Below are 18,885 nucleotides of genomic sequence, written 5' to 3' on the forward strand. Positions count from 1 at the left end.
GAGAGGAATGCACTGCACGTCCTCTCCTCGCTCTTTGTTAGGGTATAGGGTATGTTCACACTGAGTAAATTAGACAGAATTCCGCGGCGGAGTTACATGTCTCTTCTTTGAGCGGAGAGCAGCAGCGGAGAAGCATGTGCGCGGTCTCCCATAAACGGGCAATGACACACTGAGACAGACAGGATTCCACGGTGGAAAGTTCCACCGCAGGATTCCGCCTAGTTTACTCAGTGTGAACATACCCTTAGAAAAAAGAGTCGTGCTCCATAGACCTCCATTATAAGTCTGACGCTTTTTTTCGAAATCAGAGCGGAGAGTGGACTGTGCTGCAGCGCGTCTTCTCCCTGCTCATTCTCCTGATCAGTACGAGTCTGAACAGTAAAACCCAGACGACAGGTACACTTTAATGCCCGTAGACAGAAAAGAGAGAGAAGGAAAGATTCTTTTATTTTTCATTTTAGATGCATTGTAATAAATGGTTGTAAAGTTGATCATGGGCTTTAAATATATAATAGTCAGTAAATAGATAATAAAATGTTGCTTGTCTGACCTAGTTTTCCGCAGATTTTTGATGGGAGTTCATGGTCAAGAATGTTGGGTATGCAGAGTTCCAGACTGAGTTTCCTGAAATCTTCAGAACTGGTCAACACTGTTGACTTTTATCTATTTTGTTTCTATAAGCATCTGGCATTCATGAAGCACTGTGTTAGCTGGGTTTTACCCCGATCAGATCCTAAAAGGTGGAGTTTTTCTTATTTACATAAGATCTGTGTAGAGGTGGAATGCAGATTAGCAGATCCAACCTGTATATTTGGCTCATTGACAGAGATGGGAATCTCCTCGTCAGCAGAACAGCGGCATTTCCTGAGATATGTCAGACGTGTTGGTAAATGCCTGATTGCTATGTAGACGTCGGGTCATTAGGGTAACTTGCATTTAGAATTACTGTACGTGTCATTTCTGCTTTAAGATTTATGACTGTTTGACGTGTGTTGAATGTTTCTTATTTAAAACGTAGAACAACTTGCCTAACTCAAATATCATAAAGCCTAAAAAATTCCCTGGGAGCTATTCTCCCTTTTAGATGTGATATGTTGTTTTAAACATGATTCTATTTCTACACTTGAAAAGTGGGCGGCGTGTGTGTTTTCAGGTTTTGTTTGTTTTTTTGTTTGTTTTGTACATAAAATATGTCACTAAAGTCTCACAAAGCGGTGCCAATTGTATAGTGTTGCTATAATGTAGGGCAAATTGTGCAGCCACAATAACACCTCAGCAATACCTGTATGATTGTGCCAGCTAGAGTGCCTCCTTTATCTGTTTAGCTATAGTATTTAAAGGGAAACTATCAGCAGGTTAGAAGGATCTATCCTGCAGATACCTCCCTATTGTTCATGGGGCGCTGAGGATAAACTTTAGCCATCAACCATTTAGTGACTGTAGCGGTGTCCCACCTCTGCCGCTAATTGGCTGAGCCAGCCTGCCATGCCACATCTCAAGGCTAGAAATGCAGACAGCATTGGTAATGGATGTTATTATTTTCATCCACCCCCTCCCCAGGCATTGACGAAAAATGGGTCCTGGCCAGACAGCCCCTTTTAAATGGGCACTGTCGTTAGCAATAAATGTTAAACTAGCAGGGTAGGTACTACATCTTTCCAATTTGCTTCATTTTGCTTTTTTTCTATATGAAATACAATGCTATACAATCGGCCACTATGCATCTCACTTACTGGAAAACTGCAGCAGAGGCTTTTAAACTAAGGCCATTTGGTCTTTAGACACAACAAAAAAGAGAGACCAAAGGCAGGAAGTGATGTCAGTTGCCCCAGTGAAGATGAAGGCTGATTGGCCAGCTGCAGCTGAGTAAACTAACTGATAAAAAAAGGCTACACCCACCGGCTCAGAGTGAAATGCAGAAGCTTGAGCTGCACAGTGTGGCACTAAATAGACTGCTGGAACTAAAAAAAATAGAAGTGGACAGTATACATAAGGCAAGCCTTAACTATATATTTATGTCATGACAGGAACACTTTAAAGAAAAAAAGACCAAAATATTAAAAGCTTGTTACCCAGTACTAGATTGACATCTCAGCTTTCCAACCCGACTTCTATGCAAAATACATATCAGTATTCTTCTATCACTGCCTAAGTAAACCTGTCTGTTCTCCTGACATGCCTATTATAGTACCTGCTGGCACTCCCCTTGAAATAACCTTTCTGGAGCATTTTCTTTTCTCTTGCAACTGTATTGTATCGTTCCTGTGTGTGTGTGTGTGTGTGTATATATGTATATATATGTGTGTGTGTGTATATATGTATATATATATATGTGTGTGTGTGTGTATATGTATATATGTGTGTGTGTATATGTATGTATGTGTGTATGTGTGTGTGTATATATATATATATATATATATATATATATATATATATATATATATATATAAATAAATTATATTTGTGTGTGTGTAAAATAAAGGAGAAATAATATTTAATTGGATATGTCAGAAGAACAGGTCATCTTTGATCATAAATGTACATTACATGCATCTGCTGCCCCAACCACCATTACATGAGATATGAGCGCCACCCATATTCATTCTTTCTAGTGAGGTGTTCCAGAGCAAGTACTTTCAAGGGCATCTGTACATAGAATCTGCTGTACATATTTTAAGACTGATACTAATAGCCATGGTTTCTTTTATCTTCTGTACTTCCAGTTAGTTGTAATCATATACAGTGTGCTTGCCCTAGGGTTTCCTACAGTAATTCATATAAACTTGTATGTACTGTATTCTGGGTGTATTTTAGAGATTTGTGGTGGTGGTTTTGTGTAATGAGTCGGTATGTTTATTGTCTAGGTGAAACTGGTATTGGGAAATCTACGTTAATGAACACTCTTTTTAACACAACCTTTGAAACGGAAGAGGCCAGCCATTATGAGAATGGAGTGCGACTAAGACCAAGAACCTATGAACTTCAGGAGAGCAACGTGCACCTCAAATTGACAATTGTGGACACTGTGGGGTTTGGTGACCAGATCAACAAAGATGACAGGCAAGCATTATCACCTGCTATTGTGTCTTTAATTTTGTTTAGTGTCTCCTCCTAAACTTATTATTCATGTGGCAATGAGATATCAGTGAAATTGGTCTTCCTAGGTTGTACATTCATGGCATATGCAAAAGGTATATTATAAATGTAAATGATATATATAATGTTTTTATACTTCTGTCACCCCCAAGGTTCCATCCTCATGTTCAGAATTCTGTGAATTATACAGTTACAGAGCATCACCACTAGCTTAAGTCAGTCAGACCCTCCAGCACTTTCAGTAACCCACATCTGTAACATGGCTCAATTTGCTGATCTGTAGCAGCCCTGTGTCATAGAAAAGCCCACTCTGGTTTACAATAGAAGTCCCACATCAAACATTAATTTGCATGATGACAGATAGTGTCATCCCGGTCTGTCCATGGTTACAATTATGGAACATTATGTTTGTCTAAAGCTTCAGCACCTGCTGTACTGATAGAATCTCTGGAACATGCACAATAGACCTATAGATAACCATGCAGCAACTCAGATGATCACCGGCACTGGCATCTGGGCCCCAGAGGGCTAATGTTACAAGTCACTTATATTGAGACTAGCTGAATGTCTATAGATACTCAGTAATATCAGATGATAGACTTAAGGCCCTATTACATGGGGTGATTATGTGCCCAGTCAGGCTGATTCAGGCAGATATCACCCTGTTTGTTCGCCAACTTTGCGCATCGCTCCGTGTGATAGGAGGTGTGCAATCGTCGGTAGTTGAAAGTATATAGTAAATAATTATCTCATATATACTTATCTGCCTATGATCCTGTTGAGCCTGTTCTCAGCTGACCAGAGCCGGTGTTGAAGCTTCTACATCTGTCTCTGAAATGACATGTCATTCAGCCAATCCTTGGCCCCAGCGATGTCCTGTCTCTATAGTGATTGGCTAAGCTGCCTATCACTACAGAGATGGGTGTAGAAGAGGCAAGAGGACACTGGGGAGTGTGGGCATGTAAGTATATATGCTTATGAGTTACTATATAAAGCAAGGGCAGCACAGACATTAACGATGTCCATGCAGCCCTTGCTGCACAATAGTCGAGCCATGTAAATAGGCTCTGTAAACAAGCACCAATCTAGCGGATTGGCACTCCCTTGTTCGTCACATCAGTCTGTCTAATGCGATGGGTACTGGCTGGCAGAGATGCTATTAACATGGCCTTCAGGGGGCATTGTTATATATATTCTGTTGCCAGATAAATTTGCCATTCTGGAGTCTAGGAAAGCCTGTATGTTAGCATGCATGTAATAGTGGATGGCTATGCAGTCAGACAGATTTAAAAGAACCTTATACCAGCAAGCCAGCACTAAGTAGTATTTGTATTACCGAGTGGCAACATCTGAAAACCTTACATTTACTTAGTCTTTCAGTGTTGGGATCAAATGCTCTCGATCCTAATCTTGCTTTAGCTCAGGCTTGTCATTAACTTAAACCTCTATATCATTTCTTCAGACAAAGTGGTGTGATATACCTGGTAATGATAGGCTGCCTACATGTCTGAAGTCTGTTGTAAAGGATAATGGTGAGCTGAAAGCATCGTTCATTTGCTGTACTTTAAGGCCTTGTTCACATGTTGAGGATTTAGAGGCACATGGTGGCCTGGTGGTCTGACTATTCACTGTTATGGCACAACAAAAAAGTATTTCCAATGTCTAAGAATATCTTTGCATTATGAAACACATCTGGACATTATAAATTTAAAGGGATCATCCAGGAAAATGTTTTTTTTTGGCTGGGTGTACAACCCGCCTCCCCCAGTCCACTGCAGCTTCTGCCCCAACACTCTTGGTTCCTCTGACTTGCTGACCCAACAAGAGTTGCCCCCCCTCATCCATTCACTGATTAAGGTGGGACACAACTGTGGCCTCTGATTGGCTGAGCAGGGCACGTCCTGAGGGACTGGCACATCACTAAGAAAAAGCGGCAAGCAGAGGACTTGAGCATTGGCACAGCAGCTGTGGGGGTTAGGGTTATGTATAGGTTGTTTGTTTTAATTCTCTCCATGGATGGATGTGGTTTTTATCCAGACAACCCCTTTGAATCCCACTTTCCTCATCCTTGGGCAAAATATGGAAGACCCTTCAAAATAACATCTGATATGCAGAGACTTTTTGTTGCTTTTTGTAGCCTGATATACACGCGATAATGTGTCTAGTAAACCAGGTGACCCTTTCATCCACCAGGTATTTTATGTTACAGGGTAGCCTATAATTAAAGTAATGGAGGAGCACACTCTTAGCTGCACTACACAGAGACTCTTCAGAAACATTTGATCAGTCCCACAAATCAAGGAGTCTGTGTGTATCACACACTTTCCGGTAACTCTTGGCACTAGTATTAAGTCTGTGGTTTTTCCTTTTAATAATCTGAAGTTTACACATACATATAATTCTGCTGTCAAGCTGACAAGACAGCGCCAGGAGGCATAGGGTAGACAATGTGGTGAAATCAGCACTTACTGTAAACTAGACCATCAATTGTTAAAGCACGTCCCCTGCCCCCACTATGTAGGCTCAGTTTTAGTAGTTTGATTACTTTGAGGAGAACTTCCTAATAGAATCTATGGAAGGTGCTTCTTTCTCAAGATACTGTCCCAAAACCTGCAGTATCTGATGACACCCACAGAATCCCTGTTCTTACAGTGAAATTAAAAGAAAGCTGGATGGAAGTCTTATCATCCGATCATAATGGCACAATAGTGTTCACTAAAGGACCTTTCTATAATGCTTTCAAGAGTTAAGGTTCTTTACACGGCGCAAAAAATCGGATGGCAAGGCTGCAAGAACGATCTTTGTATTGTTCGTGCAGCCCTGGAAACTGAAAGCACAAAAGTTGTTGGTCACTATTTGGCAGTTTGTTTCTGAGCTGGAAGAGTCCATAGTGTGGGGGGAGATCTGTGCTGTTCTCTTCCTGGATGCTGGATGACTGTATATGAGCAGCAGTGTAATATGACGATATCCTGTGTAATATGGAGGAGGAGGAGAAGACATAAGTAGTGCAGCAGTAACTTCTGTCCTTAGTGTGGTGTGTTCTCTCTGGGAGAAGATTGTGCGTTTTTCTTCAGTGTTCTATGGCTGCAGCTATATGTGTGTGTGTGTGTGTGCGCGCGCGCTATGGCTCCAGCTGCGTGTATGCTATGGCTGCAGCAGGCTGTGTGTATGAGTGTTTGTATGTGTGTGCGCTATGGCTGCAGCAGGCTGTGTGTGTGTGTGTGCGCGCGCTATTGTGTGCCCTCACAGTGACCCTCAACATCACTATGTGTGACCCCTCTATCACTATGGCTGACCCCTCTGTATCATAGGTATCTGGCATTGTTAGCAGTGTTTCTTTGTGTATGGTGAATATTTAGTTAGAAACATAGTAGACTGTCAGCAGGAAAAGACCTGCTGCTCCATCTAGTCTAGTTCTGAGTTGTTCAGGACATGGAGGCTGAAGACTGGCTGCATCCCCTGCACATACAGGAGAATCTGCTTTATATACAGTATTCCTTTATTCACTCAGTTGCACCAGGATCATGTAGGACATTAGGGAGAAGCTGCTGAGCCAGTGTGATAAATAACTCCCCTGGTATCTGACCGGCCATTTATGAAGGAGCGGCTTACCGACTCCACAGCCCTGTGCCCCCATCCTGATACTGTACTGGGTAGAAAGCCTCTCATTTAAACCCACTGCTACCTGATCAACTCTGCCCGTGATAGGACGCCTTCCGGCTCTTCTCCGGTGCCCATCCGCATCACTGTTGCTTCTCTCTTACCTCTGTATTAACCCCTTCACCGATAGCTGTTCAGGCAGCTGGCACTAATACCAGCAAGTACCAGCCCCAGCAGGTTTGCAGCCGCTTGGGCAGTTGTGTGTAGAGGGAAAGTAAACTTATTAACCCCTTACTCATACAGTGTTATTATTGATACAACTTAACTACCTTATTTTTGGGTTTTGGAACAAATTCTGCTTTTCGTTTACTTTTTATCAGAAAACTTGATTTGAAATAGGAGTTTTTTGAATTACAATTGAATTAAGCTCGTAATTCATGGTTTTACTGTATGCCTCTGCTCAGTTTCCAGATTACAAGCAGCAGTGTATACTTACCACCTGCGCTACTTGTGATTCCAGTCTTCCGTCCGCCGACTGTTTCTTCAGGCCCCCTCTCCTCCCTCTGTCAATCATTCTGGAGGAGGCGGGACCTAAAGATACAGCACTGCCCAGAGGACTGGAGACACTGATACCAGACCAAAAGCAGCACGGATGGTTAGTATAGACTGCTCCTTCTGATATGGAAACTGACTGCACAAATGCACACATCTGAGCTGTCAGTTTCCTTTTATTGTTATCAGCCGCACATACCCCTGTTTACACAGGAAGATGTGTGGCCAGCAATGATAAATCTTAAAGGCACTGCTGTGTGATCCAGCATCTTCACATTCTTTATTCCAGACTGGCAGTGTCACCGAGGTGGGTCTGTGCCACTGTCTGCTCCCTCCCTGCTCTCTGGCCACTGATGTGTCTTTGGGCCGCTGTCCCGACACCTTCTGAATGATTGACAGCTGGAAGAGGCAGAAGTGGCCTAAAGGTGCTGAAGTAGCTGGCAGAGCAGGAGGGGCACAGATAGTCTCACAGACAAGCCTCTGTCAGCCAGGAGTAAAGAAGGTTTTACTGAAGATGCCGGATCCCACAGCATCGCTGAAGGTATGTATGCATCTGAAAACTGGCAGCACGGATATGTGTGTTCTTGCTTTCAGTTTCCCTTTATAACTGACAACCCCTTTCGTTCCAAGAAGAGCTATCTGCTTCCTGTGGGCTGTGCTCTATTTACCTTAATGGAACTGAGCTGCAAAACCAGAGTTGTAATACCACAAACAAGCTGAGGATAGGTCAACCCTTTTAAAGTCCTATTATTCTAAAACCCTTAAAGCTATATTTAGTTGCTATCTTAAGCAGGGTACTCAACTGAGAGCGCTAAACCATACCCTATGCAACAAGGCAACAGTTTTATCTTAGTTGCATCTTCTGCCACTTCTGTCACTTTTACATTTCCTGTGGTAGATAATCTGCCCTTATAACTGGTGGTTTGCTTTAAAGGGGTTGTCCCATGAAGCAAAACTGGCAAAATCACATATGTACCACATACATACTGGGCAAAGACAAAGGGGACATGAAGGAAAAAAGGAATAGGATATGCATCTTAGACCTAGTTTTCTTAATGGTACAACTCCTTTAAACAATATAAATTTTTATATATTTTTAAAATGAGTACATTGATGATTTGGGTTTGTACTAGCCCCCTTTTAACATGAAATTGAAACCAAATAAACACACATTGTCTATGCGGTGTCTTGTGAAAACATCATGTTCCAACACCACTATCATCTTCTAAAGCTAAAACTTGGCTGAACTCGGCCACGCGTGTGTCCCGCTCTTATTCTTGCTCCTCTTTGGTGCTTTGATTAGAACACAGACATGGCTTTGTCGAGCGTTGGAGAACAATCTGGCCCACACCACCTCTTGGGATTTGTGGCTATTTTAACAATTGTTGTGCCAAATAACAGTTCATCTTTGTTTTTCATCCTCAGTCAGTTTTTGTATTGTTAGAGTAACCCCCATTTACATGGTATTTTTGTGCAGTTACAGGTCAGTCGTTGACTACATTGATACTCAGTTTGAGAATTATCTACAAGAAGAACTGAAAATTCGACGTTCCCTCTTCAACTTCCATGACTCCAGGATACATGTCTGCCTATATTTCATCACCCCGACAGGACACTCTCTAAAATCTTTGGATCTGGTGACAATGAAGAAGCTGGACAGTAAGGTATTAGCACAAACCCTGCTTATACACATTCAAGTTTTTAAAGGGATGTTTTTTGGTTTGTTCCTTAGCAACACAAAGATGGTGTTTGATAAACAGGAAGCTTTCCCATATGCTGTGGTGGCTTCATCATATAGACGTGACTGGTGAGCACATAGAGTATTTTCAGAAGTGTGAACAAAAACTTTTTATACAGTTATGTTCCAGGGAATTGCGTTGCTTTTCTACCATTCAATTTCTTTATTTACAAAAACTTTTCATTAGGTAAAATTTGGGGCATAATTTTGACACACTTGTCCGGGAAAAATTAATTCTTGGCCAGGCTGCCTAGACTGCGGGAGACATGTCTGTAATGTATGCTTACCTGTCCCTTTCCCGCCACTGTCTGATCCCTGGCCATCCGCTCTGCACCACTTCCTGTGTTTTTAGAATATCCAATGACGTTGTGCTCCCATAGGTTACAGTAAGTAAGTATAGAGTCTATGCTGAGCGGACATTTTTGGTGGGAGCACAACTTCATTGTATGTTATAAAAACACAGAAAGTGGTGCTGAGCAGGTGACCCGGGAGCAGCGGGGTAACAGGACAGGTAAGTATACATTACAGATATGTCCCCCGGCAGCCTGGCCAAGTATTCCTTTTTCTGGACAACTCCTTCAAGCCTAATCTACTCATATATTTTACCAGACATTTCCCCTTTAATATTCACCACCTGCCATATTTGAAAATGGGCGGTGACCTGTGGAACAATTTAGGTGTAGATTCATTGAAGCAGATCTGTGCACGATCTGGGCAGCAAAAGACATCCATAGACTGTGCGAACACTCTGGATGATTTATAACCCAGTGCTTTGGAAAGTAATATGCTACTACCTGTTCCAGAAATTGCTTCTAAAAGTAAAATAACATGAAGTTACTGTGCTTAGGGATGCAGAAGCAGTTGCCCAGACATTCGGTTTAATAATTTTCTTTATGTAGAGCCAAAATTTGCCACAACAGAAAGATTGTCATACTTCACAACTGCTAAATAGTTGGCTGGTTCTGGAGTGTGGATCAAAGCCCCCTCGGAAATGGGGAGAACATGTAAATTCTGTGCAGATATTACCACTGTGCTGCACTTAACTACTTTACATATATCAAGAAATGACAAAAGGGGCTATCCGGGTTTAGGAAAACATGGCTCTTTTCTTCCAGACACAGCGCCACTATTGTCCTCAGTTTGTGTGTGGTATTGCAGCACGAATATGTATTTTTTTGGCCATTGCATCAGGCATATTGCTGATAGGAAAACGTGAAACAATCGTAGCCTTGTTTGTATCCTCAACCATGTGATGGAATAAAACACCGATTTGCAGTTATTACGTGAGTGCCGCAACATTCTTTCCCTACACCACCTATCGCTGATAGGAGCTGCTTTGTCACTGCTTTGTCACCGGAAAGAAAGCAGTGATATGTACTACTTACACTCTCAACATTACCTAGTCCAGCAAATATGTCAAGCTTATACGGCCCATGTCAAAAAACACGCTAGAAATGTTCATTTTCTTTACACATATTCCTTAACAAAGCCACCTTTTTAGCTAATTCCTCTTTTGTTCATGTGACCCATGTTGAGATTTGGGAACAATTCACATTCAGAGGCACAACATGTCGGGGTGAGGAGGTGGTCAGTGGAAGCATGCATAAGATAAACAGTATAACAGTAAGCTTTTATTTTCCAGGAAGAGAATGAAACACTGTACCATTTATAGAACAGCTGGGCATGGGGTGTTTTCTTACTTGTCTTGTTCTTGGAAACCATCCTTTATTACACATGAATGCACCCTCCTACCCTGTGTTTCAGCTGATGGGGCTGTGCACTCCATATACTAGGGAGACACATTAACACTTGCAGTGACCAGCTGTGTTACATGTTATAGTACATGAGTATTCATCAGTGATCAATTAACCCCAGATTACCATGGTTTAACAACAAAAGCCTGGGTGAAAAGTCTTACTTGTAGAAGTAGGTTCCAGTACCCAAGTAAATATTAACTAAGCATGGGTGACCGACATTGTGGGAAATCATTTATATAAGATTATTCAATTCTCAACAAGTATCCTATAGCTTATGCAGCTTAATAACGTATTGTAATCTAGGGAATCATTGATGTATGCCAGTTTCATCACTTCATAGGGATATGATAATGGCTGGTGTCATGTCCCTGTGAGTGTTTCCTGCACTCCAAGAGGGGACTGAGTTTTGTAGACTCCCGGGGCACCCTATATTATATCTCTGGATTGTTTGTGTGACCCTTTAATTTCATCATTGTCGGACACACATTACCCATTTACACAGGGCAATCTGCAGTTTCATGAAGTTCTTTTTACATTGCATGATTGGCGTTATTTTTAGGAGTGTACTCTACAAATACATTAAATGTATACCTTTAACATATAGTACGTGATGGTATTTGGTATACAAATGAAATGTCATTTTGGCCTCTGCATGAGTGGTTTAGTCAGGATTTGCTGTATGAAATACAGTAAAGATTATATACCACTATAATTTTATTGTGCCTATGTATAACAAGGCATAATAAAAGTATAGTGGTATAGGATCTAATCCTGACTATACCACTCATGCAGAGGCCAAAATGACATTTCATGGGGTAATGCGTGTCTATGAATTCACCACATATGCTGGAAGCTTTCCCGGCACGTATAGTAAACTGCTGCTATAAATGTGTGTGAAGAGCCGTACATATGTCATACATTTCCCTTCTGAAACTCTTTTCTAATCATCCTGCATTCTTGTTGAACTCTTGTGGCTTTTGTTATAGTGTTAAAAGATATTGCTTGACCACATGTTGAATCACAATCACATTTTCTTCACATGACTAAGAACCATCTATTTGGCTAGAAGCTGATATTTAGCCCTGTTTCTCTCGCATGCATAGCAAAAACTGAGAAGGGATTGTTTGGTAGGGGAAACTGAGAATGTGCCCAGCGATACCTGAAACAAATCATTCTGCACAGAAACAAACTGTTAGGTTGGGATGCCTTTGTACAACAGCAAAAAAATGTCTCGCCTGGTCTGCTCCCCAATGCTTCACTCCTGCCCTTGGCACATCTTGGAAGTATGCAAGAGGGGCGGATACAAAATTGTGTTCACCGCCTGCAGGTAAAACCACGCACACGTGTGATGTCCAATAGCTGCTGATGATTCGGCTGTTGGACATTGCTTGTGCACGTAGTTTTACCCGTAAGCGATGATTGCACCTTGCTACCTGCCTCTCTTGTCTAGGTAAGAAGACTGCCAGGATGTGCCAAGGGTGAAAGTGAAAAGCTTGGGAGCACCTATTCTTCTCAACCATTACCCCAATAAAGGATTGCTGTCATTTAAAAAAAAAAAAAGAAAAATCTCTATGTATAGTCATAAGAACGGGCAGCTGTGCATTTTACTCCCTGGCTCACTGCTTAAAGCCCAAATCCTGTGAATCCAATGAAATTGAGCACTGAGCCGAAGCCTCTTCGTCTGGCTATGCCTTAGCACTGAAAACCCTGGCAAAACTTTTTGCAGTAATCCTTTAAGCATCAGTAGGTGCCTCTAAAAACATGGCGTGTTTTGATCTGTCTTCCACACTCTCAGCAGACCCATCATTGGACAGCTGTCCCTTTCAAGTTTAGGCTAGTGATGGACCTAAAGGAAGACACTCCTTGCTGATTGGATCTTCTGCTCCCTTTTGGCAGGCAGCAACCTGAAAAATCTTGCTGCTATTTGCAAATTCTTGGTGGCATTGGCAACTATTTTGGTCATCATCTGGAGTCCTGTAAATGTTTACTATGGAGGGAAACTTAGTGACACTCTCACCCCCTATTTGCATTTTGACTGCTCTGCACAGGTGTAAAAGGGTAAATGTTACAACTTTCATTACTTATTTTATATCACACCTGATGGTGCTTGTTCTGGTAAAAAGTTGTTTTTATCACCTGTGGATTGGTATATGTGGGCGGGGCCTCACAGCCTTTGTGCCACATCCTCCGCCCCTAGCATCACTTAGCCCCGCCCCATCAGTGACGTAATTGCCACATTGGCCCCACCCCCTCAGCAGCCATTGGAAGGGCCAGCCTAAAGCTCTAGGCCCCACCCCCCCTAGATTGTCCCGCACCAATGGCCGTTGAGGGCGTGGGGCCTATGCGGCGATGGCGGCACAGATGGGGGTGGGGTTAAGTGGCGCTAGGGGCGGAGTGATGTGGCACAAAGGCCGCGAGGTGATAAAAACTACTTTTTACCAGAACAAGCACCATGAGGTGTGATATAAGTAATGAAAGCTGTAACATTTACCCTTTACACCTGTGGAGAGCAGTCAAAATGCAAAAAGGGGGTGACAGTGTCACTTTAAGTACTGTAAAAAAAAAAAAATTTAAGTATTGTATTGTCCCCCAAAAGTTATACAGATAACCAATTATACATTTATTACGGGAAGTGCACATAAAGTGCTTTTTTTCCTGCACTTACTACTGCATCAAGGCTTCACTTCCTGGATAAAATGGTGATGTCACGACCAGACTCCCAGAGCTGTGCGGGCTGTGGCTGCTGGAGAGGATGATGGCAGAGGGATGCTTAGTGTCTCTACAGTGCCCTGCGTCCCTCAGTGTCCTCCTGCCATCATCCTCTCCAGCAGCCACCGCACAGCTCTGGTAGTCGGGTCGTGACATCACCATTTTATCCAGGAAGTGAAGCCTTGATGCAGTAGTAAGTGCAGGAAAAAAAGCACTTTATGTGCATTTCCCGTAATGTATAATTGGTTATCTGTATAACTTTTAGGGGACAATACAATACTTAATTTTTTTTTTTTTACAGTACTTAAAGTATTGTATTGTCCCCCAAAAGTTTATACAGATAACCAATTATACATTTATTACGGGAAATGCACATGAAGTGCTTTTTTTCCTGCACTTACTACTGCATCAAGGCTTCACTTCCTGGATAAAATGGTGATGTCACGACCCGACTACCAGAGCTGTGCGGTGGCTGCTGGAGAGGATGATGGCAGGAGGACACTGAGGGACGCAGGGCACTGTAGAGACACTAAGCATCCCTCTGCCATCATCCTCTCCAGCAGCCACAGCCCGCACAGCTCTGGGAGTCTGGTCGTGACATCGCCATTTTATCCAGGAAGTGAAGCCTTGATGCAGTAGTAAGTGCAGGGAAATAAGCCCTCCCGTAATAAGTGTATATTGGTAATTTGTATAACTTTTTGGGGGCAATACAATACTGTAATGAAAATTTTCACCGGACTTCTCCTTTAAAATGTCAACAGTAAAAATCCTAAAATGGTCACATGTCCCTAATTGTCTTCTATAACCTTTAACGTAAAGATCAGATACTATTCATGGTGACAAGTAAGCAATAAAAGAAGTGAACCTGTTAGCATGGCCATTTCCGAATCAGTGGCTAATTCCTCTCTTCACCCGGAAATACAGCTATCCATGGCTACAAACCACTCCATGACTGAAATATGCCTCCATTCTGATCCAGTGGAGGTTTTGTACATTTCCGTCACAGTGTGGTTCATAGCCATGGATACCCGAACCCCCGGATGAAGAGAGGAATCCACCGCTGATTCAGCAGCGGCTGTACTAACAGGTTCACTTTAAACTTTGTGAGGATACTTCTTACAACCTGCTTACTCTCCCCACTCATCTGTCTCTTCTCCAGGTTAATATCATTCCAATAATTGCTAAAGCTGACACAATTTCCAAGAGTGAGCTCCACAAGTTCAAGATCAAGATCATGAGCGAGCTGGTCAGCAATGGTGTCCAGATCTACCAGTTCCCAACTGATGATGATGCTGTGGCAGAGATCAACTCTGTGATGAATGTAAGTAACTAATAGGTAATACAGTGTGCCGCTTCATACATTGTAATGCTGGGAAATGCAAATAAGGATAGGGAATAACTAAGATTTTTGGGTCCAACCTCTAAGGTCCCCCACATTATATTCAGACTTCAGAATCCAAGCAGTGGAGCCATTAATAGTAGCTGAAACTGCATTTGTCTATCTCTGGTTGTTCCATAAGGAATGAATGTTGTGCATGCATGGCAGCAGCTCCTTTCAGTAGAGATTTTAGGGTCTCTGTAGACCATGGGGGTGCCCCAGTGGTTGCACCAACCCCCGCAATCTCCTATAGTGCCATTTCACAGAGAGATTATCTGCCAAATCAGGGAGATATGTCCTTGTGTCATAGAGCCAGCGATTGCTCTTTTTATTGGCCAAACATATCTATGTGCATATGGGCAGCTAATGGCTGATTAAAGTAAAGTCCGTGCAATTACTGAGCTGTGCAGTAGGCTTTGTAAGGGAGCACCGATTTAGCAGATAGTCTTATACGGCCTTTAGTTATGCCCTATACGGTGGAGAGGGCATACATTTGTTGGGCTCTATTCAAACATGACCTTTTTATATATATAATCCAGATGCCAAATCCTGCTTCCTTACATATCCTGCTAGTATTTTTAGCCTTTCCTAAATGTTCTGTTCTTCCTCCTTGTAAGCCTCCTGCTGACTGATCTATCTTCAGTGTCCCCACTACATTACTCCTGCAGCTCTCTAGTGCCCTCTAGTGTTAATTTCAGTGAATGTGTTTCTTCAAGAGAAAAGGAAACTACCAAAGAAATACCATTTGTGGTGTGTTTGCTTATTGCAAAGGCTGTCATGTGGTGATTACTTGGTTTCCGGTGGCCTGTAACTCCTGATCTAGACCTAAATACTCAGTAATAATCTGTATGTAGCAGAATCACATGATATAGGATGTTGCTTTATTATTGTGGTGAAGATGCTTCATTTTTAGACTTGACACTAATCGCTTTGTCACTGTCCAGTTGTCATGTTCTGGAAGTCTGATAGCTACCACTTAGCACTTGGTGGAAGGTTTCTGTGCAGTTGCATAAGGAGTTGACTATATGTTTTTCTGTTTCTACACCTTTTTTCTTCAGAATTTAGTTGTCCCGAATGCATCTCTGTAGAGGAAATTGCTCTCTGCTTGTGCTAGTGGTTTATTACGGGCTTATTTTGCTTTCTGTTCTTAGGCCCATCTTCCGTTTGCAGTGGTGGGGAGCACAGAGGAGGTGAAAGTTGGGAATAAGCTTGTGAGGGCTAGACAATACCCATGGGGAGTTGTACAAGGTATGTAACCAGTCTGTCTTCTTTAACCTATAAAGACATAGGGAAACATTTATTAAGCCTGGCATTTTTGGCGCCATCTGCGTGTGCTCACACCCCCTCCCCTACCCCTCTGGCATGAGGAGCGTTAATGGCAATGCAAATAATGTATTCACAAAACAGGCATTTGTAAATAAATTTTTCGCATCATGGCCATTTACGCCCAAATATTTGCTTAGCGACACTTAATAAATGTCCCCCATATTATCCCTATATAGTTGAGCTTTTCAGTAATTTATAGAAAAGCAGATGTGTAATATGCATAATCTAGCATCTTTTTTTTTCTTTTTTTTTTTGCAAGAAAAAAAAAAAGTAATTCCTTTAGAATCTCCTGAAATTCTTTATTAATTATCAGTAAAATGTAGTCTTAACTGGAGTAAAGCCCTGCTCAGCCAATCAGAGTAAGGAGGGACTCCACTGCACTCATTGATTGGCTGAGTTGAGCGTCACTGCAGTGAATAGCTTGTCTTGGAAGTAGGTGTTGCTGTTGGGGGGGGGGGCTGAATAGTGTCACAACAGGAGCCTAGGGCAGCCTGAGTTAGGCAAACATGTGTTTTTTTGTATTTAAATGTTGCCCTAAATAGTATATACTTTTTTTCCTCTTCTACCTTTTGGCCCCCGTTCACAATGAGCAAGAACGTTGGAATTCCACGGTGGATCTGCAGCTGCCGCTCTCCGCTCAAAGAAGTGATATGTCATTTCTTTGAGCGGATAGCGTCAGCTGCGGAGGAACGCACACCCTCTCATTCACTCACTGTTAGACACGGAGTAAGATGGAATTCCGCAGCGGAGCGATCCGCTTCTTGCTCAGTGTGAACGGCGCCTTTTGAGTATCCAGAAAACCGCTTTTAATGTTATGGTTCCACAATGGTATATAATTACCTGTATTCTGTAGGTATACTTGTAATCTAAACATATAATAAAATTAGACCATCTTCTACCATAATACAACCTTGAATGTTTCAAGTTACATTTCACAGCGTCTTTACTTTTTGTGAAGTTTAATGTTAGAATATCAAATGGCGATTATATTCTATTTCTCCCCGTCATTATCTAGTTGAAAATGAGAGCCACTGTGACTTTGTAAAACTGAGAGAAATGCTGATCCGAGTCAACATGGAGGACCTTAGAGAGCAGACGCACACTCGCCACTATGAGCTGTACAGGCGCTGCAAGCTAGAAGAGATGGGATTTAAAGACACAGACCCTGACAGCCAGCCATTCAGGTCAGTATGGGGCAAGTTGTTCATCTGCCAACATGTAATTTTCATAGTCTATTTAAAACATTACTGTTGATTTAAAAAAAAACATTTGTTATGTCAAACCATTTTGATCCTATGGTTTGCAGAGACCCCCACCGATTGCTAGACATAGCCCAGCTTGTTTCAGAAGACTGGTTTCATAGTTCATGGAGTCAGTCTCCTGCAACAAGTCAGTTTCAGTGCCAAGCTGGGGATTGAAGTGCACCTAGCTTCTCTATTCATTCTCCATGGAGATAGCCGATTCTGTACATGCTATCTCTGACAGCTTTATGGAGAATGAAGCAAGTGGTAGGTTAATCTACAATAACTAAGGTTAAACATGCCTGGGATAAAAAAAAAAAAAAATATCTATACTGATAACACTGGTCAATGGCCAAAAAGGTTCCGTCATGAAAACAGTTGATCTTAACTAACTTTGGGATGCTGAAATCGAAAATGATGTTAAAATTTTGAAATTGGCTCTAATTTTCAAGATATAGACATACTTTCTATATTTCTCACAGCCTGTGATACAATACTGGGAAAAGTTTGCATCAGCAGTATTGCATCATCTTAGAATGACCAATATGGAAAAAAGGTATCAGGGTAAGGCTAGGTTCACACTGCGTTTTTGAAATCCGTTTTTTTGCAAAAAACAGATGAAAAAAGTATGCATTTGTGTGCATCCGTTCTTCCATTGACTTCCATTATAAAAAAAAAAAAACTGATCAAAACGGATTTTTGACGGACACAAAAGTAGTGTCCGATATGCCTGTAAATTGTAGTTGATTTCAGATAGAACTAAGTTTCCTATGAATATATTTCAAAAGTTTATGAACAGTAAACTTGCTTCCTTATGATTGCAGAAGTAATAAATCTGTAGGCTATTATACTGTATTCTATACAATTCACAAAACAGTAAAATGAGAACTCTTCGATATCATAGAAACTAGAGCCAATTCACATTTTTCCTTGTGATATTTGAATTCAGCACATAAAAATCATTAAGAAATGGCTAATTTTATTTCGGAACCAAACAACTTTTGAAAATTTGTTGGCCAGTGTAATATTCTTATCAGGAAATACTGAAAGGGCAGACTAGATGGACCAAGTGGTCTTTTTCTCTCGACCATCTTCTATGTTTCTATCTTCCCCTGGATAACAAGGAAATCCTGGCGGTGGTCACTACCATGTAAATTATCAGAGAACCGCCTCAAGCACAGAGCAGCATTTCTGATGGCAATGAAGCTTTACAAACCACTGTCACATGAAATATTGTTCTGTCTGCTGTGTTTAGTCTTCAGGAGACTTATGAAGCCAAAAGAAAAGAATTTCTGGAGGATCTGCATCGGAAAGAGGAAGAAATGCGACAGATGTTTGTGAACAGAGTCAAGGAGACAGAGTCTGAATTAAAGGAGAAGGAACGTGAGGTTGGTGATTTTCTTACTATTTATGTCCCTGCAGTTCTATTTTGTATGTGTGTAGTCAGTCAAGACCCTGATGTAGAGGTTATTGGACAGGTTATGTTGG

General features: G+C 41.8%; 1 protein-coding gene across 3 annotated transcripts in view; it reads left to right on the plus strand.

Annotated features, from left to right (window-relative positions):
* Positions 1 to 18,885, plus strand: part of SEPTIN8 (septin 8) — a 51,903-nt gene that overhangs the window by 25,307 nt on the left and 7,711 nt on the right. For 2 of the 3 annotated variants that reach the window (XM_069971547.1, XM_069971565.1), the window contains 6 exons: positions 2,865 to 3,060; positions 8,726 to 8,912; positions 14,612 to 14,773; positions 15,982 to 16,078; positions 17,172 to 17,340; positions 18,653 to 18,785. In XM_069971547.1, the coding sequence (XP_069827648.1) occupies positions 2,865 to 3,060; positions 8,726 to 8,912; positions 14,612 to 14,773; positions 15,982 to 16,078; positions 17,172 to 17,340; positions 18,653 to 18,785 (944 nt within the window). The remainder of the gene's footprint in view (positions 1 to 2,864; positions 3,061 to 8,725; positions 8,913 to 14,611; positions 14,774 to 15,981; positions 16,079 to 17,171; positions 17,341 to 18,652; positions 18,786 to 18,885) is intronic. The other variant, XM_069971557.1, reaches the window with a different exon arrangement.

The sequence above is a fragment of the Dendropsophus ebraccatus genome, chromosome 1, assembly GCF_027789765.1.
Source record: "Dendropsophus ebraccatus isolate aDenEbr1 chromosome 1, aDenEbr1.pat, whole genome shotgun sequence".
Taxonomy (NCBI): domain Eukaryota; kingdom Metazoa; phylum Chordata; class Amphibia; order Anura; family Hylidae; genus Dendropsophus; species Dendropsophus ebraccatus.